At 37.6% G+C, this 21,947-nt stretch overlaps 1 protein-coding gene across 3 annotated transcripts in view; it reads right to left on the bottom strand.

Moving 5' to 3' along the window:
- The window catches only part of LOC100663640 (ABC-type organic anion transporter ABCA8), a 117,355-nt gene that overhangs the window by 26,954 nt on the left and 68,454 nt on the right, over positions 1 to 21,947 (bottom strand). For 2 of the 3 annotated variants that reach the window (XM_010596996.3, XM_023556954.2), the window contains 10 exons: positions 21,442 to 21,610; positions 16,187 to 16,245; positions 14,334 to 14,444; positions 12,504 to 12,679; positions 11,690 to 11,809; positions 11,315 to 11,453; positions 10,611 to 10,701; positions 7,571 to 7,710; positions 4,968 to 5,087; positions 386 to 584 (listed from right to left, as the gene is read on the bottom strand). In XM_010596996.3, coding sequence (XP_010595298.1) covers positions 386 to 584; positions 4,968 to 5,087; positions 7,571 to 7,710; positions 10,611 to 10,701; positions 11,315 to 11,453; positions 11,690 to 11,809; positions 12,504 to 12,679; positions 14,334 to 14,444; positions 16,187 to 16,245; positions 21,442 to 21,610 — 1,324 coding nt within the window. The remainder of the gene's footprint in view (positions 1 to 385; positions 585 to 4,967; positions 5,088 to 7,570; positions 7,711 to 10,610; positions 10,702 to 11,314; positions 11,454 to 11,689; positions 11,810 to 12,503; positions 12,680 to 14,333; positions 14,445 to 16,186; positions 16,246 to 21,441; positions 21,611 to 21,947) is intronic. The other variant, XM_023556955.2, reaches the window with a different exon arrangement.

Here is a 21,947-nt window from a genome sequence, read left to right as displayed (position 1 = left end):
AAGAAAGAGTCAGTAGGATAACTATACAGTATCTAAAATATTTTAGGGCATTGGTATGGATCCCTGGAAAGAGGATCCACATTCCAATGTGTCTGTCACCTACCACTGTGGAGAAACTGAAAGAGAGGGAATATTAAAGGAAAACCTACATTACTTAAACAACTTCAACTAAAATTTGTCTCTGAAATACTATAAAGTCAACCTGCTGGTCTGCTAATGGATAAATATTAAGACCATTGATTAAACAGGACAGTATACTTCACCCAAGTGTGTAGATGAAGAAATTTATTTTTGTTTTGCATTTGTTTTCTCTTGGTTTTCCACCTTAGGTTTGTTTTTTGATGCACTGACTGAAAAAAAACATGTATGGCAGTCTGGTACTCACAGTGATAAAAGTGCTCTTCTTTCATGCTTTAACTTTAATAAGCGAACCTTTGCAATTGCACAGACTTGCCTCCCCCAGAGAGCCATGCCACTCATTGTGTTTTTCATCTCATTAAGTGAAGAGAGGACTTGTTCCATCTCAATGAGCCTTTCTGTGTCTCCAGCTCCTTCTGCTTGTACTTCTCCCAAAATGCCAATATCTGTAAAACATACAATAAGCAATTTATAAAATCTCGCTTCAGAGGTGCTTTACGGAGCTTATGGTAGGAGTTTGTTCTACCAAGGATATCACAATTAGAGAGTTTTCTGCATAAAAAGAGTTAATAATTTATGTGATACTAGTGGACTACTGCCTTAAACTAGAAGATCAAATTAAAGATTCATTCCTTTCAAAAAAAAGAGTAGAAAGGAGATCTTAGAAAGATATTTTGGCTGTAGACAGTGCATAAAAGCAGTTAAGTTAAGGTAATATACAAAGTCATCATAGTGCCTAGGTTGGTAAACTTGGAAATAGAAACATCTTCCTTAGGTGCTTACCTAAGAAATGATAAGCTGTAAGCTGGGAGTGAACTATAAATTGTTGCCACTAGAGATATTTCAGATCTATTCATGTGGCTTGAGGCTGCACTCTTTTGTATGTTCTGTATAATCCCTAGGTACCAGGATGGTGTCCCTTGTATGATGCTGATAGCAAACCTCAAAAGGCACACATCCATAAATACACAAACACAATCACAAACACAAAAATAAACCATGCCAGTTATGAATATAGATGTAAAGATTTTAAACAAGCTAGAGTTCAATAGTATACTAAAAGAATACTTCAAGAAACTTCTTCCAGTTGCAAGAGGCTGTCATCCCACTTACCAAGAGACTATACTTTAATTTTTTTTTCAATCCATCAGATACAACAGTGCACAAACAAACCAAAAAGCCAAACCCACTGCTACTGAGTTGATTCTGACTCTTAGTAACTCTACAGGCCAGAGTAGAACTGCCCAATAGGGTTTCCAAGGCTGTAAATCTTTATGGAAGCTGACTGCCATATCCTTCTCCTGCGGAACCACTGATGGGTTCGAACTGCCGACCTTTCAGTTACAGCCAATGCTTTATCCACTGCATCACCAGGATTCTGAGGAGGACACAAAGAAGACTAAAAAGACTAAATTTCATAAAGGGAAGAGCCATACTAAGAGAGAAGATGCCTGTGGTTGTTTTAACATCTAGGGGCATGGCAAAAAGAGGACGGAACTACTATAGCCATGAAGAAAGAAAACGATGCCCATATTAAATTCTGATGTTCTCATATGGGCTGGGATGACTGACTGTAATCACATGGTGCCCAAGTCACAAAGTGAGTTTGTATCATCTACCAAGTCCTTCCTATGGGGTCTTTGTTAAGTGTGTGGGGATAGTACACTGAATGCTTGGGGATAGAAAGGAAAAACTGAGGGAGAACCATACCAAGGTGCAAGGGGGAATAGAAGTATATATAATATAATACTATTGGAATATAGACTATTCTAAGTAAAGATTCCTATTGTAATATATATGTTGATCATGAAAAACAAATAATACCAAGAAGTATAGCTAAAAAGGCAATAGGGAGATAAAATGATTTAGTAATAGTATGTAAAAGATGGCAAGCAGAAAGCAACACAAAAGCAAAGACCAGATGGGACCGACAGGACAGATTTAAACCTAACCATACTAACAACTACATTAAAAAATAAATGGGCTAAACATACTACATTTACAAGAAACAGACTGTAAGATGTTTTAAGAAGCAAAATTCAACTACATGCTATTTACAAGAAATATACTTTAAAACCACAAGCAGGTTGAAAATTTTGCAAACAGCGGAAAGCACACCATGCAAACACAAATCACATTAAATCTGAATTAAATTAAAATTGAAATGCCTCTATTTTTACTAGATAAATTACACTTCAGGACAACTGCCATTACCAGAGTTTAAAAGGGATCTTTCATAAGGATAACGGATGCAATTCATCAAGAAGTCATATTACTCCTACATACCAAGGTAAGTCAAAAAGTATTGCTATGAAATCATAGAAAGATTTATTAAATAAAGATATCAAAATGTGAAGTTATTGTTTATTGACACATCCTCCATCTAGGTCTATATACTACTGAAGGCAGTGCTTCCATCTCTCTAACCCTTCCCCAGAGAATTCTGCACTTTTCAATTTATGCACATCAAATCAGCAATTTTGGCATCCTTAAGGGACTCAAATCGTGATTCTTTTAAATGTTCTTTGAGTTTTGGAAACAAAAAGAAGTCTGAAAGAGCAAGATCAAGGCTATAGGGTGGATGGGGTAAAGTTTCCCAATGAAATTCTTGTAGGACAGCCCTTGCTATCCTTGAAGAACAAGCACATGCATTGTCATGGTGGAAAAAAAAATTCCTTAGTTCAAGTTTCCTGTACTTTTTCTCACCAATGCAGTTTACAATTTTCTTAAAACTTCTTCATAATAAGTCCCTGTGATTGTCCTGTGTCCTTTGAGAAAATCTAGCAAGATTACTACTTTGGAATCCCAAAAAACAGTCGCCATAACCTTCTAAGTGGCCTTCCCTCCCTTGGCCCATTTTTGAGGTCTTCCTTACTCTCCTTAAAATGCTTGATCCACCCAAACACTGTTGTCTTATGTGGGGCAGCATTCCCACAAACTTGTTGCAAAGCTTCTATGATTTGGGAAGATGTCCACTGAGTTTTGTTAAAAATTTGGTATTAGCCTGGATCTCAAAATTGTTTTTTTCCATGATACAAAAAGTATCCCTTTTTTTGAAGGCACCCTAACAAGACTAAGACAAGTGTATTACTGAGAGAACTTGTCTGCAGCCATCCACTGATCTCAGACACATGTTTAAGCATGTTTTGTTTGAAATAAACCCATGCATGTATGAACTGGAACCCTAGCAGCAATACTTTTTGACTTACCTTCATTCGTATGTGGTTAAAAACAGATTTCAAATTACATGAAGTAAAAACTTACCCAACTATAGGGAGAAAAAGACAAATCTAGACATGTCTAAAATCATAGTTAGAGATTTCGATAATCCTCAGTAGGGAAAAAAAAATCAGTAAAGACAAAATACGTTGAACAACACCATCATCCAATTTTACCTAATTGGCATATATACAACTCTCCATACAACAACTGGAGTTCTAAAAATACATATTATATATGTATATAGTTCACTCAACACAAACTTTAAAAAAAAAATAGAGTAAAATAAACATTCACCAAAATAGACCAAATGTGAGAAATTTAAAAGATTTTAAATTATCAAGTATGTTCTATGACCACACTAAAATTTTTAATATATCAATAACTATACTATACAGGAAATTCCCAATTATTTGTAAATTAAACAGTGCACTTTAAATGATCAAGATGACAATCACATCTCACAAAATAGGAAAAAAAATTTTTTTTTTTTTTTTTTTTACAAAATAGGAGATATCATTAAAGAAATAAAAAATTATTGAAAAACAAATTATAAAAAATAAAGTTTGAAGTTGAAAAGTATAATAATTGAAAAAGAAAAATACACTACAGGAACTCAACAGTACATTTGAACTGGTGGAAGAAAAATCAGTGAACATGACAAAAGATAAATTGCGATTATCCTATAGGGTTGCTATGAGTTGGAATCGACTCGATGGCACTGGGTTTAGTATTAGGAATGGAAAGAAAAAAGAAATGAACAAAAACGAACAGTCTCAGAGAAATGTGGGATGCTATCAAGCACAAACATACATATAATAGGAGTCCCAGAAGGAGAAGAGAGAAATTGTCAGAAAGTATTCTTGAAGAAATAATGGCTGTGTTCCAAATTTGATGAAAAATAATAATCTACACTTTAAAGAAGCTCGACTAACTCCAAGTAAGACACATTTAAGGAGATCCACACCTAATCACATCATAGCCAAACTGTTAAAAGCCAATGACATGTCAGGGAAACTAGGTTAATGGAAATAAAACAACCAGAATGGAAACAATGAGAATGTTTGTGCATTGTGAAGAATGTAACCAATGTCACTGAACAACTTGTGTAGAAATTATTGAATGGAAACCTAAACTGTTGTGTAAACCTTCACCAAAAACACAATAGGATATTATTTTTAAAAAGACAAAAAGAGAATCTGAACAGCAACAAGGGAAAAATAACTCATCATACGCAAGGGATCCTTGATGAGATTAACAGTTGGCTTCTCATCAGAAACCATGGAGGCTAGAAGGCAGTTATTCACAAAGTGCTTACAGAGAGAGATTTAGAATAAATGTTTAGTCTGAAATTTCTCTTGGTGGGCTGAGGATAAGATAAGGACAATGAATTTGGGTTAGAAGTAAAAGGGCAATCTTCGATAGCAAGACAATCCTGACAATAGAAGTAACAAATGTGACAAGGATACATTGTGTCTTGATGAAGGTTTGTCTAAAAATGGCCACAGACTTTGTAGTCACATACGTGGAACAGAGCCTTCTTGAAATATATATTACATTGGGGGTTGTGAATACTAAATTTTACACGAGTTTTCATGGATTTTATTTACCTGATTCATCAATGGCTGATTTTCCTTCTAATTTCAGGAACACCTCATTCAAAGTTGTTGTGGAAACACCATAATTCTCAATTCCCAGGCCAGGACAGACATCGAGATCCCTGTAAAGTTCTAAAGAACACACACAGAGCAGCAAATAAACACACACAAAAAAAATACAAGTGAGCTGAGAACAGTTTTTCAAATGAAAAAGGGCAAATATATGAAATTATACTTGTGATACATGCAGCACATTTGAAAAACTGAAAATTTCATAATAAATAACTTTATTATTCAAATTCTATATATTATTTTCAATTTGTATCAGGTGTCATCCCAAATATTACCTTCTTATGATCAAGTATTTATATTCATTTGCATTTCTATTAAGATTTCATTTTAGCTTTCCTCTGAATTGCTTATAAAAATTTACTAATATGAGAACTTTTGATTTCTTCAACACTAAGCCTAATTAATTGAAGAGTATTTTCCAGAGAACAGATACAAATGGGAGTCATTTATACTCCAACCAACAAAAAGGAAAAGAACTTTTTTTTTTTAAAGAATTAATTGGATGGTGCAGAATCTTCTTCAGTTCAGAAAATATCTGTAAAAGGAAGGACACAACACATGTCATTTTTAAAATTTCTGCTTCTGGCAATGGAAGAAAAAATTCACAATATCTCACAGATGAAGAATGAGGAATTGATTTAGGGCGTATTCTGGGAAAATTAAGAAATTGTGATAGTAAATACTCCCTCTCAGCAATTCTGTCTCCAGTCATTTTTTAGTTCATCAAAAGTATTTTGTATCAGTTGTCATTGTTAATATAGCAATGAACAATGTCCTTGCTTGTAGAGATTTAAATTACAGTGGTTAATTAAATGAAGTTTAAGTAAAAATCTAATTCCAAATCCTAGTGTGTTGGCAGAAGTTCCAGGGCTTCAACCTGAGGCTTCTACCAGGAGAAAGGAAAAGTTAAAAAAGCTTCTCTTTGTTGAAGTATCCAGTAAAGTAGAAAAGAATACTAAACTGCTAGTAAGTATTATGTCTTACTCTTCATTCTATTGGAAACTCTGGTGGTGTAGTGGTTAAGTGCTACAGCTGTTAACCAAGAGGTTGGCAGTTCGAATCCACCAGGCACTCCTTGGTTACTCTACAGGGCAGTTCTACTCTGTCCTATAGAGTTGCTGTGAGTCGGAATTGACTCCATGGCAGTGGGTTTGGTTTTGGGTTTTGGTTTTCTTCATTCTACCTAAGTCTTTCACAGACTTTCTCTAAATTATAATTACTACTAAAATGCTCTAATAAGATTTAAGTAACAACTTCCTTGTTGGTTCTAAGGAACACTTGTGTTGCCATTATGAAATGTACATTTGAAAGGCTTTGTGTGGTAATTTATGTGTCTTTGTTAACCACCCACATGGCAAGGTTAATTGTTTCAACCATTCAACCTACCCTTCATGGGAAAACAAAAACCTGTGGCCATCAAGTTGACTCATAGGGACCCTATAGGACAGAGTAGAACTGCCCCATGGGGTTTCCAAGGAGCAGCTGGTGGATTTGAATGGTCGACATTTTGATTAGCAGCCATAGCTCTTAACGACTGTGCCCCCATAACATGCTATTATCAGGGAGAAGTTTCCCTGAATGACAGACAAAATTAGAAAATTTTTATGTGTTCACCTGAAAACCCCAAAATATGGCAAAAGTCATATCAAGAGAAATAGCCATATCATGGCTCTGTTTAACATAGTGGTTAAGCCAGAAGTTTTCAACTATTTGTATTCATATATGGTTATGAAGGAGCCCAAGCAGTGCAGTAGTTAAGAGCTTGGCTGCTAACCAAAAGGTTGGAAGTTCAAATCCACTAGCCAATCCTGAATTGTGGTGTTGGCAAAGAATACTGAACATAATACCACGGACTGCTAAAAGAACGAGCAAATCTGTCCTGGGAGAAGTACCAACAGAATGCTCCTTAGAAGCAAGGATGGCAAGACTACGTCTCACATACTTTGGACATGTTATCAGGAGGGACCAGTCCCTGGAGAAGGTCATCATGCTTGGTAAAGTAAAGGGTCAGTGAAAAAGAGGAAGACCCTCAACAAAATGGACTGACACAGTGGCTGCAACAATGGGCTCAAGCATAACAACGATCGTGAGGATGACAAAGGACTGGGCAGCATTTTGTTCTGTTGTACACAGGGTTGCTATGAGTTGGAACCAACTTGACAGCACCTAACAACAACAATGAAGCCATTCCTTGGAAACCCTATGGGGCAGTTCTGTGCTGTCCTATAGGGTCACTATGAGTTGGAATTGACTCGACAGCAACAAGTATAGTTATGAATACTTGAACATTCTTCTAAACACTGCAAGGCAAATGAAAGACTAAAAGAAACTCTGTAAAATGACCAGGTATTACAATGCAACTATTAGAATAAAATAATATTTCCCCATATAGATAAAACAGTCCAGTTACTCTACTATTCCTTTGACCATCTTTCAAATATGTGACACATATTATACTCTCAATAAATGTTAGTTATAGTAATTATCATTATTATTATGAATATTATTTACATATTTCATTTCACGGTATTCATGTACATTACCTGGGAATTTATTTGTTCTTTCTAAGGGCAACGTATAGATAAGTTTTCCTTCACTTTGTGCTGATAATTTGGCATCAGGGATGTGCTGTTTAATAAGTGCTGTTATTTCTTCCTGAATACACGTTTCATTCACCTGCAAACTGGTGTTCAAAAGAAAGGCATATGTTATTTGACATAGTCCCCAATACCATGAAAAAAAATTACTAGTGTTTATGGGACAAAGAAAAAAAAATCACTTAAAACCTAATGTAAGAAATAGGCCATGTGAACATCAAATAAGAGGACAAAAAATCAGGTCCTATAAATGTGGTGGGGAAAAAAAAAAAGAGCTAATCAGAAAAACTGTCCAGGTTAACCAGGGATGGTACCTTGAGAAGATCAGTGTTGATCATGTCCTTAAAGAAGAATAGCTACTGAGTAGGGACACCAGGTGTGCAAAACAGCAAAGATCAGGATTATACAAGATAAATAATGTTCAAGGAAAATTAAATAAGAGGATTGTATTAGGCAAGAACAGAGGACTTTGGATAGACATAGGAGCAAAAGATGCTCAGTATTCAATGTAGTCATCCATTGCAAATTTATTGAGTTCTTAATATGTGACAAGCATCGGACTACCTGCTGAAGGTACAATAGTGAATAATTGGTTCTTGCAGAGTTGACTGACTGTCTAGTGGAGGGATGGGCAGAAAACCAATAAACAAACAGATAAGTGCTATAAAGAAAACAGGGCTATAAGATAGATTAACAGGGTTATGAGATGGATAAATGTTGGTGTGGCTTGGACGATGGCTAATTTTTCCCTTCCTTTGTAATATTAACAATAGAACTTTGAAGAAGAACAGAGTATCAATGAGAAAAATAAGTCTATCCATTCAAAAACACCCCCAGGTAAGTTTCCTATTGTAGAAAAACATTTAACAAGTTCTGCAAAATCAATCTATAAATCAAGGTTATAGAGTATACAGTAGGTAAAAATATAGGTAGTGACCTGGCTTTAAAAAGTGGTTTTGCAATTTGAAATGTGTTAGCCTGTCTAAACAGTTTCCTCATTAGTAAACTGGAATACTGATACTAGCATAGAGACTTGTTCTAAGAATTGAATAATAATGAGGTTTGCACTTAACGAGCTCTCAAAAAAATTGTTATTTGCCCAGTGGTTAAGTCGAAATTATTCCATTTACTCATAAGGTATGCACAAACTTACAAGAATATATGCCATACTTAGAACCAGTGAAATCCACTGTGGGAATGAAGCAAAAAATATCTGAGATGTTCTCCCTGATGTCACCATAAAATACAAAAACCATTCAAGAAATATTTCATGCTCACTTTAAGGACTTGTTATGGGCTACAGAAGACTTCATGAGCAGGACCCAGTGTCCTTCTCCCAGGAGCTTACGGTTTAAAAGAATGGTTTACTATCTATAAACAGCCAGATAGTAAATATTTTAGATTTTTTGTGGCCCTGTAAGTCTTGGTTGCAATTTCGCAACTCCGCCATTGTAACAGGAAAGCAGTCATAGAAAATTTGTAAACCAAAGGCATGGCTCCGTTGTAATAAACTTTATTCACAAAAACAGGAAGTGGGTCAGATTCAGCTCCTGGGCTATAGTCTGCTGACCTCTGGTTTAGAAGGAGAAGTAAATACACAAATTACTATCTAGGAGCAGCCAGAGAGACTTGTGAATTAGCCAGGGATCCTAACTAGCATTGTTTGTTTTTATGTTTTGAGAACATGTTATGTTGCCATGCAATATGGTAGTCATCATCTCATTTATTTTTCTATAACATTTACTCACAACTAGGAATTACTACTCCCACTTCATAAGTGATTTTTAATGATTCCCAAGAAGAAAATTCAAACAAAATGCTTTAGGAAATCAGGGAATTGGGAGCTTACACAGAGCTGGAATCTTAATAACGTCTACAGGAAGAGGTGGCATTTACATTAACTCTTTAGGACTTAAACAGTGGAAATGAGTTCAGTGAAGCTGTGCCAGACTTAGAAAATACCTCAAACAAAGGCAAAATGTGGACCATGATGGGGCATTTTAACTACAAAAATGTATTGAATTGGGTAAGAGCAAATGAGACAGGAGTCATGATAGGTTGGGCTACTCTAGCATTCCGTGGTTAAGTAGTTTGGACTCTGGTAGGTTTAATGGAAGCACTAGAATTTTTTTTTTGTTATCATCATATGTTTTCTTTTTAAAGTATGGATGATATAAATCAGAGCTGTACTTTAGAAAAACAAACCAATCATATATAAATTAAAAAGTAGTTTAAAACATGGATTTAGATACTAGACTTTGAAGTTAAAAATATCCTGACTCAATTCTTGGTTCTACCACTTATTAATCTAGGGAGCTTATATTTTTACCTGTACAGTAAGAGTAACAAAAGTTTCTATCTCAAAAAAAATTTTTTTTAATAAAATAATACTGAATATCATACCTCTGAATTACTCAATAAACAACAGGATATGCTACCATTCAAAATAATGATAATAAAACAAAGAGGAAGGAAAGAAGAGCAAGAACAAGAAAGAAGTAGAGGTTCTAGGGTGAGGGGTGGAAGTAAGGAGCCCATTTAAGAAAGTATATTAATATACTAAAAAAAAAAAACTTATTGCTGCTGAGTCGATTCTGACTCATAGCAAACCTATAGGACATAGTAAACTGCCACCATAGGGTTTCCAAGAGGAAGCTGGTAGATTTGAACTGCCGACCTTTTGGTTAGCAGCCGAGCCCTTTACCACTATGTCACCAGGGCTCCAGATTAATATACTGGATGAGAGATAATGAGCGTGTGAAATACTATGTGTCAATGCTTAGAAAGTTCTCTTATATTCTCAACTAAATATATATATATATTTATATATAATACACACAATATACACAACATACATATGTACAAACATCTGGGTATAATAATAATAATAAAAGATTTGCTTTTGTGTTGTAAAGTTCTGCTTTAATCATTGCGCCTTACTCAAGCCCAGCTCTCATTTATTCTCAGCCTCCTCAAGTGGCCGCACCTTAAGTGATATCCAATCCCCCATTTCTTCTTCAGAAACAGAGAAGAGCCTGCACACTTCAGCTTCCCTTTGGAGAGAAACACTTTCCTATCTGAAAGGAAAGAAGCAAAGAAGAAAGTGTTAGGAAGTTGCCCATTCATTTCTGAGAAAAGACAGGTAATGGATTACATGACAACTTTAATTTAGGAGCTTTGACAGTTTCAAATACATAGCTTAATAAGGGCTCATTGAAATAGACATACTTCTACTCTTTCCTATAGGGTCGCTGTGAGTTGGAACTGACTGGATGGCATATAACAACAATCCTATTTATATCTCTTAGGCTGTTGTTTTACCATCCAACCCATGAGGGATATTAAATTATGTGGGTATATTTTCTAATATTGCGAATCATCACATTATATGTTTTAAAGGAAAATATATTAAAATTATTTGGTTATCAAGTTGGTTTACCTCAATTCTGAGTAAACGTATATCTTTTAGAATATAGATTGTCACTTGCTTTACCATCTGTGTGCTTCTTGGCAGATAAAGTTCCTGTGCAATCACAGTGATACAGATTCTATGGAACGCACTCAATGAGTAATACTCTCTGATCCTAGTTCATATTGTCACCAGTAAAGGTACAGCTGTTTAGGATACCAATCCGAATTTCTTAGATCTCTAAAGCCTTCATCCCCATACTAAAGGAAACCAACAATTACCAGCCAGGATGTCAGCCTCATCCATGAACTGGGTAGTGAAGAGGATCACTCTGTCTTTTTTACGCTCCTTCAGGATGTTCCATACACGGTGTCTTGAAAAAGGATCTAACCCAGCAGTGGGTTCATCTAATAAGAAAATCTGCAGAGGAGAGATATATAGAAAAGCATTTTTCTCTTTAGGTGAATTTCTTCCAGAAGCAATAAAGAAACTATCAATTATCTACATTTGAAAGGTATTATGGTTAGGATTTTACTCATTTTTAATGTTCTCCTATAAATATCATAGATATTCTTTGCAAATAAAGGGTTTGAGTTATTAACAAAGTTTCATTTTTTTAAAAAATTTGAATTGCCTGTAAATTTAGTTCCACTTACCTGAGGATCTCCTAAAATGGCAATACCAAAGGTTAACTTTCTTTTCTGTCCACCACTTAAGTTTTGAACGAGGACATCCTGAATATTTTTCATTTCCAATTCCAGCAAAACTCTTTCTACCTAACCAAAGGACAACATTTATATCATAAAGCAAGATTCATCCCTCTCTCCCTCCCTCCCTTTCTCCGACCCTCACTTCCTTCTTTCCTTTCTTCCTTCTGGCTTCTACATTTCTCCCCGGCATTAGCTCTCTGTTTCTAGCAAGAGGTTGCTAGATGACCAGTGGTGTCACTTTCTAGAAGATTCCGATGAATATTCTGACACTTTCTCATTCTTACCTAAGCTGGGGTCCACCTGAGGGAATGCTGTAAACTTTCTACATGACTTTGTGTGAGGTGGAAGTAACTTTAATTTATGAATATAAGGCTGTAAGGTGTAGTGATTAAAAACAGGGATCCTGGAGCCAGACTGCCTGGGTTGGAATACCACATCATGTTTACCAGCTGCATAATCTTGGTCAAATTACTTGCCCTCTCTGAACCTCAGTTTCTGCATGTGTAGAATGGAGATAATAATAGGAACTACCTCATAGGGTTGTTATGAGGGACAAATGAATTAGTATGTTTACAGTTAGAGATAATGCTTGGCACATTGTAAGTTATATATAACTTGGATTTAAATTGGATTTTCTTGTCCAACATTTATATAATCCTTTAGGCACAGATAATTTAATGAAAAAAAAAAAAAAACTCAGTGAAAATAAGCTTAATAATCTCATTTTGACCAATGTATTAGTCCCAACATATTTTTGTACCTCTTTATCCACTTCTTGTGGTAGAATCCCTCTTATTTTAGCAAACAGCCTGAGATTTTCTTTCACAGTGAGGAAGTCAAATTGAACATTGGATTGCGGGCAAACTCCAGTAAGTTTGCTGATATTTTCGAAGTCAGTCATTTCTGAAAGTTTGTTATTGTAAATGGTGACTGAACCTATAACAAAGATGAGAAGTTAAAATCAGGAGAATGCTTAAATGAAGACCTTTTTAAATTAAAAATAAAAAAACCTAAATATTAATTCAATTTTAAGTGTATGATTTTATTTTTAAGGTATTATATAATTCAGACGTTATGAATTTCCATTTTAGTTTTGTGGTACATGGAAAAAAAAAGGCTTCATCAAGAGGTAGTCTCTTTAGCCACCCCTTACATTAAGGTTTGGCTCTATAACCAATGCATCCCTGGATGGTGCAACAGTTAACATGCTCAGCTCCTGACCAAAAAAAAGGTTGAAGGCTCAAGTCCACCCAGAGGTACCTTGAAAGAAAGAGCTGTTGATCTACTCCTGGAAAATCAGTCACTGAAAGCCTTAGGGAGCACAATCATACTCTGACACACATGAGATCTCCAGGAACTGGAATCAACTCAATGGCAAATGGTTTGGTTTTTTGTTTTTTATATAACCCGTAGGATCTTAGCAAACTTGATACAAGCAGAGGCTAGAAAGTGCTTTGCACACTGTGGTTTGGCCTCTCTTGTTGCTGGGAACATGGCGATCACTGGGTGAAGAATCCCAGGCTAACCTCCTCAAAGATGAAAGTCCACATGGACAGATACGCAAAGCTGTCTCAGCTGAAGCCCCAAACGCATGAGTGACTCCATGCTAAACAATCGAGTCCCAGCCACTTCAGTCCAGAACAGAAAGACTTCCCAGCCAGCCCAGAGAATTGTGAGAAACAATAACAATAAAACGTTTTTGTTTTAAGCCCTTAAGTATGGGGGTGGTTTGTTATGTAGCAAGAGTTAACTGATACAAGTTGGAATGCTAACCATGCCCCTTTCCCTCACCCCCCCAAAGACAACAGTTGCTTTGTAGTTGATTCCTACTCATAATGAACCCATATGAGTCAGAGTAGATCTGCTCTATAGGGTTTTATGGCTTTGACCTTTTGGAAGCAGAGTGCCAGGCCTTTCTTCTGAGACACCTCTGGATGGGTTGGAACAGCTAACCTTTTGAATAGTAGTTGAACGCTTAACCGTTTGCACCACCCAGAGATTTCTAAATGATAATTAATGACCATGAAAATAATTATCATGAACTATTCAAATTCCATATATACAAATTAATTATATACTACTACTACCATTACTACCACTACTACTACCACTACTAGTACTACTACCACTACCGGAAACCCTGGTGGCATAGTGGTTAAGAGCTATAGTTGCCAACCAAAAGGTCAGCAGTTTGAATCCACCAGGCGCTCCTTGGAATCTCTATGGGCAGTTCTACTCTGTCCTATAGGGTAGCTATGAGTCAAAATCGACTCAATGGCAACGGCTTTTAACTACTACGACCACCCATTGCCATCAAGTAGATTCTGACTCTTAGTGACCCTGTAGGACAGAGTAGAACTGCCGCATAGGGTTTCCAAGGAGCGGCTGGTAGATTCAAACTGCTGACCTTTTGGTTAGCAGCTGAGCTCTTAACCACTGTGCCACCAGGGCTTCAAATATATCTCTATAAAATAATAATATAGGTAAAGTTCCAGTTTTTCCCTTGATATCTGTGTTTGTGATTATCAGAAGGACTTTATATTAATAGCTGATTTTTTGTCTACTTGACTTGGGAAAAAAAATCTCTTACCTTTGGTAGGAACAGACAACCCACTAAGAATGTTTAGCAGTGTTGATTTCCCAGCTCCACTGTGGCCAAGTATTGCAGTAATCTGCCCTTCATATATGTCAAATGCCAGATCTGGGATGGAAAGAAGGTTGAAAGAAAGGAAGGAAGGAAAGGACATAGGGAATAAGGAAAAAAACAACAGTTAAAACCACATACAAATTTTATTACGGAGCCAATGAATTATCTTTTTAATTCTTTGAATGGCTGTTTTCTAAGTATGAATACACTGGCTTGTTAAATTCAAAATAAAATATAACAAAATGCCTTTTCATAAACATATTCTTCAAAAGGAGCCCTGGTGGTAGGGTGGTTAAGAGCTCAGCTGCTAACCAAAAGGTCAGCAGTTTGAATCCACCAGCTGCTCCTCCAAAACACTATAGGGCAGTTCTACTCTGTTCTATAGGGTAGCTCTGAGTGGGAATTGACTTGATGGCAATAGGTTTGGGGATCCTTCAAAATATCCTGTTTTGAAATTACTTGGTTTTATTTATTTATTGTTTCTTTAATCCCTGCAAGGTGACAGCACACTCCCCCTCTCCACCCCAGGTCTCCCGTGTTGATTCAACCAGTTCCTGTACCTTCCTGCCTTCTCATCCTGCCTCCGGACAGGAGCCACCCACTGTACTAAGAAGCACTCTTTGTGAATATTATTTTATGTTTTATAGTCCAGTATAATCTCTGTCTGGAGAGTGGGCTTCGGGAATGGTTTAGTTCTGGGTTAACAGAACATCCGGGGCCCATAGTTTCAGGAGTTCCTCCAGTCTCGTCAGACCATTAAGTCTGGTCTTTTTATGTGAATTTGAGTTCTGTTCCACATTTTTCGCCTGCTCTACCTGGGACTCTCTGTTGCGTTCCCAGGCAGGGTGGTCATTGGTGCTAGCCGGGCACCATCTATTTCTTCTGGTCTCAGGCTGATGGAGTCTCTGGTTTATGTGGACCTTTTGCCTCTTGGCCTACTATTTTCCTTGTTTCTTTGGAGTTCTGCTCCAAGTGGGTTGGGACGAATTGATGCATCTTAGATGGCTGCTTGTAAGCTTTTTAAGACCCCAGAAACCACTCAACAAAGTGGGATCCAGAACATTTTCTTAATAAACTTTGTTATGCCAGTTGGCCTATATGTCGTGGAAACTATGGTCCCCAGACCCCCACCCCTGCTATTCTGTCCATCAAAGTGGTCATGTTCAGGAAATGTCTTCACTTTTGCTTTGGTCTAGTTGGGCTGACTTCCCCTATATTGTGTTTTGTCCTTCCCTTCACCTAGGATGATTCTTGTCTACTACCTAGTTAGGGGAATTTACTAACAAAATTACTTGGTTTTAAAGGAATCAAACACGTTTTGAACTCCTCAACTCATTGATATTTCCTGGCATATGGTACCCTTTGCCGTCGCGTCAATTCCGACTCATATGTTAATATTTATTGAATGGGAGTACGATCAATAGTAAGTTATTATATGGTTAAAAATCCTTTGAGGCAATTAACTTTTCTGCACAAAATAAAAAACATACAGTATCTAAAATAATTTGGGATTACAAGAGAAAATTTTCAATTTCCAGAAAAAAAAAAAAAAGACTAGGCTTTCCCAGTATTGCACAATATATCTTTCAAATACATATAATTTCCAAATGACCCAGTTTTTCTAACTTCTCTATAGTAGAAATAATGCAGTTGGAAGGGAAAATGTATCAGGTGGCTCAGATAACTATCTTCAAACCTGAAATACCACTAGAATTTGCTCACCAAGAGTAAAACACATTGAATTAAAGTCAGGAAATCAATATCAATATAATAACTAATTTTTTTTTTTTTTTTACCTTTCAAAGCTTCTATGTTGTCGGGCTTTCTTTTGTATTCTTTTGTAACATTTCTGATTCTGAAGAAAGAAAAGAAAAGATGCTTCAAGGTGACAGTTTTCTTCAGTTTGTAATTCTGAGGTTGGTTGACTGGATTAGATGACTCTTATCTTCAGGGTATAGGAAAATCTGGGGGACCTTCACTTTCATGCAGTCATAGTTGTCTGGCAGAATCAGCTGGAATCCCAATCCTGGCCTCATAGTTTCACCTAGGGAGTTTTAAAAATTTACCTATAATAGTGACCCATCGTTGGAGATTCTTCTTTCATTGATTGGGGTCTGGGTCAACATTGGAATTGCGTGCCAGCATCATCTCTGAACTACAAAGCCAAGGAAGCTAGATCAAGACATAATGATACTATCCAATACTAAAAAGCTCATTATGAACCACTAGCACAGAAGATAACATCTTTGGTTATCTTGAGTCAGGGTCACCAGAGGTTGGGTAGGAAGTGTACATTCTGGTTTGACCCCCTGCTGAGAATCCACACTTCTGCCTCAGATATACTGAATCTACATTTTAACAAGGTTCTTATCTGGGGACTATTAAAATGTAGATTCTGATTCAGTATAAAAACAAAAAACCAAACCTGTTGCCATCTAGTGGATTCTGACTCATAGTGACCCTATAGGACAGAGTAGAACTGCCCCATAGGGATTCCACGGCTGAAATCTTTACGGAAGCAGACTGCCACATCTTTCTCCTGAGGAGCTGCTGGAGGGTTTGAACCACTGACCTTTCTGTTAGCAGCTGAGCATTTTAACTACTGTGCTACCAGGTCTCCTCTTGATTCAGTATATCTGGGGTGGAAATGCAAATATTCAGCAGAGAATCGAACTGGAATGAACCAGTTCGAATTGCTGTAAGGAAGACAGGCAATGTATCATACCAGCAGGAAGATGGATTTCACGGTCCTAACCATCTGAACTTGTCCCATCCATACCAGTTAATAGCGCTGTTACTTTAACCAACGCATGTATCCCAGATAAGCTTCAGCTTTTCCAACTTGATAATTCAGAGTAATTTAGGGTTGTTTTGAAGGTAAATTAAATATTTCATGTTGCATGCACAGTGCTTGGTTCATGGCTGGCATTTAATAAACACAAGATGATACTGGCTAGATGATGATTATGGTAATAGAAAGGAACTGAGTTAACATATGCTGGGTGCAGTTACAGGTCTATAAACTTTATCTGCATTGTTTTATTCTACCAGGTAAGTATAAAATCCATAAACTTAATTCAATTTTACATCTTATCACCTACTACAACCTCATCATATGACTCAGGCTACATTATATGAGTTATGTGAACTAGGAGTCCCTGGGTGTTGCAAGTGAATAAGCATTTGGCTGCTAACTGAAACCCTCACGTGTCTGTCAGTTTGTTGTACTGTGGGGACTTGTGTGTTGCTGTGATGCTAGAAGCTATGCCACCGGTATTCAGATACCAGCAGGGTAACCCATGGAGGACAGGTTTCAGCTGAGCTTTCAGACTAAGACAGACTAGGAAGAAGGACCCAGCAGTCTACTTCTGAAAAGCATTAGCCAATGAAAACCTTATGAATAGTAGCAGAACATTGTCTGATATAGTGCTGGGAGATGAGCCCCCCAGGTTGGAAGGCACTCAAAAGATGACTGGGGAAGAGCTGCCTCCTTAAAGTAGAGTCGAGCTTAATGATGTGGATGGAGTAAAGCTTTTGGGACCTCCATTTGCTGATGTGGTATGACTCAAAATGAGAAGAAACAGCTGCAAACATCCATTAATAATCGGAACCTAGAATGCATGAAGTACGAATCTAGGAAAATTGGAAATCATCAAAAATGAAATAGAACGCATAAACATCTATATCCTAGGCATTAGTGAGCTGAAATGGACTGGTATTGGCCATTTTGAATCGGACAATCATATAGTCTACTCTGCTGGGAATGACAACTTGAAGAGGAATGGTGTTGCATTCATCGTCAAAAAGAACATTTCAAGATCTATCCTGAAGTACAATGCTGTCAGTGATAGGATAATATCCATATGCCTACAAGGAAGACCAGTTAATAAGACTATTATTCAAATTTACGCACCAACCACTAGGGCCAAAGATGAAGAAATAGAAGATTTTTATCAGCTGCTACAGTCTGAAATTGGTCGAACATGCTATCAAGATGCATTGATAGTTACTGGCAATTGGAATGCAAAAGTTGGAAACAAAGAAGAAGGATTAGTAGTTGGAAAATACGGCCTTGGTGATGGAAACAATGCCGGAGATTGAATGATAGAATTTTGCAAGACCAACAACTTCTTCATTGCAAATACCTTCTTTCACCAATATAAACGGTGACTATACACATGGACCTTGCCAGATGGAACACACAGAAATCAAATTGACTACATCTGTGGAAAGAGACAATGGAAAAGCTCAATATCATCAGTCAGAACAAGGCCAGGGGCTGACTGTGGAACAGACCATCAATTGCTCATATGCAAGTTCAAGCTGAAACTGAAGAAAATCAGAGCAAGTCCACGAGAGCCAAAATATGACCTTGAGTGTATCCCACCTGAATTTAGAGACCATCTGAAGAATAGATTTGATGCATTGAATACTAGTGACCGAAGGTCAGACGAGTTGTGGAATGACATCAAGGACATCATCCATGAAGAAAGCAAGAGGTCACTGAAAAGACAGGAAAGAAAGAAAAGACCAAGGTGGATGTCAGAGGAGAATCTGAAACTTGCTCTTGAGTGTCGAGCAGCTAAAGCAAAAGGAAGAATTGATGAAGTAAAAGAACTGAACAGAAGATTTCAAAGGGCCTCTTGAGAAGACAAAGTAAAGTGTTATAATGACATGTGCAAAGAGCTGGAGATGGAAAACCAAAAGGGAAGAACACGCGCAGCGTTTCTCAAGCTGAAATAACTGAAGAAAAAATTCAAGGCTCGAATTGCAATAGTGAAGGATTCCATGGGGAAAATATTAAATGATGCAGGAAGCATCAAAAGAAGATGGAAGGAATACACAGAGTCATTATACCAAAAAGAATTAGTCGATATTCAACCATTTCAAGAGGTGGCATATGATCAGGAACCGATGGTATTGAAGGAAAAAGTCCAAACTGCTCTGAAGGCATTGGTGAAAAACAAGCCTCCAGGATTTGATGGAATATCAATTGAGATGTTTCAACAAATGGATGCAGCGTCATAGGTGCTCACTCGTCTATGCCAAGAAATATGGAAGACAGCTTCCTGGCCAACTGACTGGAAGAGATCCATATTTATGCCTATTCCCAAGAAAGGATCCAACCGAATGTGGAAATTATAGAACAATATCATTAATACCACACGCAAGCAAAATTCTGCTGAAAATTATTCAAAAATGGCTGCAGCAGTATATCGACAGGGAACTGCCAGAAATTCAGGCCAGTTTCAGAAGAGGATGTGGAATCAGGGATATCATTGTTGATGTCAGATGGATCCTGGCTGAAAGCAGAGAATACCAGAAGGATGTTTACCTGTGTTTTATTGATTATGCAAAGGCATTTGACTGTGTGGATCATAACAAGCTATGGATAACACTGTGAAGAATGGGAATTCCAGAACACTTAATTGTGCTCATGAGGAACCTTTACATAGATCAAGAGGCAGTTGTTTGGACAGAACAAGGGGATACTGATTGGTTTAAAGTCAGGAAAGGTGTGTGTCAGGGTTGTATTCTTTCACCATACCTATTTAATCTGTATGCTGAATAAATAATCCGAGAAGCTGGACTATATGAAGAAGAACGGGGCATCAAGATTGGAGGAAGACTCATTAACGATCTGCGTTATGCAGATGACACAACCTTGCTTGCTGAAACGGAAGAGGACTTGAAGCACTTACTAATGAAGATCGAAGACGACAGCCTTCAGTATGGATTACACCTCAACGTAAAGAAAACAAAAATCCTCACAACTGGACCAATGAGCAACATCATGATAAATGGAGAAAAGACTGAAGTTGTCAAGGATTTCATTTGACTTGGATCCACAATCAACAGCCACGGAGGCAGCAGTCAAGAAATCAAAAGATGCATTTCCCTGGGCAAATCTGCTGCAAAGGACCTCTTCAAAGTGTTGAAGAGCAAAGACGTCGCCCTGAAGACTAAGGTGCACCTGACTCAAGCCATGGTATTTTCAATCGCATCATATGCATTTGAAAGCTGGACAATGAATAAGGAAGACCAAAGAAGAGTTGACGCCTTTGAATTGTGGTGCTGGCGAAGAATATTGAATATACCATGGACTTCCAAAAGAGCTAACAAATCTGTCTTAGAAGAAGTACAACCAGAATGCTCCTTAGAAGCAAGGATGGTGAGACTGCGTCTTACATACTTTGACCATGTTGTCAGGAGGGATCAGTCCCTGGAGAAGGACATCATGCTTGGCAGAGTACAGGGTCAGCAGAAAAGAGGAAGACCCTCAACGAGGTGGATTGACACAGTGGCTGCAACGATGAGCCAAGCATAACAACGATTGTAAGGATGGCGCAGGACCGGGCAGTGTTTGGTTCTGTTGTGCATAGGGTCGCTATGAGTCGGAACCGACTTGACGGCACCTAACAACAATAACAACAACAGCTAACTGGAAGGTTGGAGTTTGGAGTCCACCCACAGGCTCTTTGGAAGAAAGGCCTGGCCATGTACTTCTAAAAAAATCAAACATTGAAAACCCTATGGAGCACTGTTCTACTCTGACATACATGGGTTTTGCCACAAGTTGGAATTGACTCAGCAGCAATTGGTAACTGCCCTGGCGGTGCAATGGTTAAAACACTCCACTGCTGGGTGGGGTCGAACCGCCAACCTTTTGTTTAGCAGTCTTAACTGTGTGCTACCAAGATTCCTTTTTATTTAATGTAAATGTCTACAATATAGGCCAGCAAGGGGGGGTTTCTTTAAATGTGAGTAGGAAGTGAGGGAGATAGCATGGGATGAGATTAAGCAGAAGATGTCTGCAGGGAACAAAAGAGAAATTTGCCCAGTGTCATGCCTGAGGGAGGCCCGACACTATTACCGTTGCTGGTTAGTCGATTTTGACTCATAGCGACCCTACAGGACAGAGTAGAACTCCCCCAGAGGGCTTCCAAGGAGCAGCTGGTAGATTCGAATTGCTGGCCTTTTGGTTTGCAGCCAAGCACTTAACTGTATTAGCTTCTCAGAATTTGGCCTGTCCTCCATTTGCATTTGTTACCTGATGGTTTCTTTCCCATGGAACTCTGTAGACACTGGTTCAAAAGAGTCGTCAGATGAAGGATCAGAATCTAGTTTATCTTCAAGGGCCACCTGATCAGCCGTTTGTTGTCGTGACCAAAATGAGGACTTAAGGAAAAACAAGGGTGAATGTTGATGTCCATATTCATCTACATGAACAGGAGACAATTAATTATTGGGTCAGTCACCACTTTAAGGGATTGAGTCAGCTTAATGCAATGCTGCTATGAACCTTTTTGTTTCTAAATCTGAACATATTGTCAACACAAGGTAATGTGCATATTTTGGCATATCTAGCATCCCAAGGGGAAAAAAAAATCACTAAAATATTTCTACTATTTGATTCCCATAGAAAGCAATGAAACTGTGATTTAAAAAAAAAAATTCAGGAGCAATTTAGTTAAACATTAGCAATTTTCTTAGCCTCCAGAAGGTCAGATATTGGAATACAGACTCTAGATACCACATGCATGCTGAATTCTGTCC

The sequence above is a fragment of the Loxodonta africana genome, chromosome 18 (genome assembly GCF_030014295.1).
Source record: "Loxodonta africana isolate mLoxAfr1 chromosome 18, mLoxAfr1.hap2, whole genome shotgun sequence".
In the NCBI taxonomy this organism is placed as follows: Eukaryota; Metazoa; Chordata; class Mammalia; order Proboscidea; family Elephantidae; genus Loxodonta; species Loxodonta africana.
Note: the sequence above shows the minus strand (reverse complement) of the source record. Positions and strands in the feature narration are given on the sequence as shown.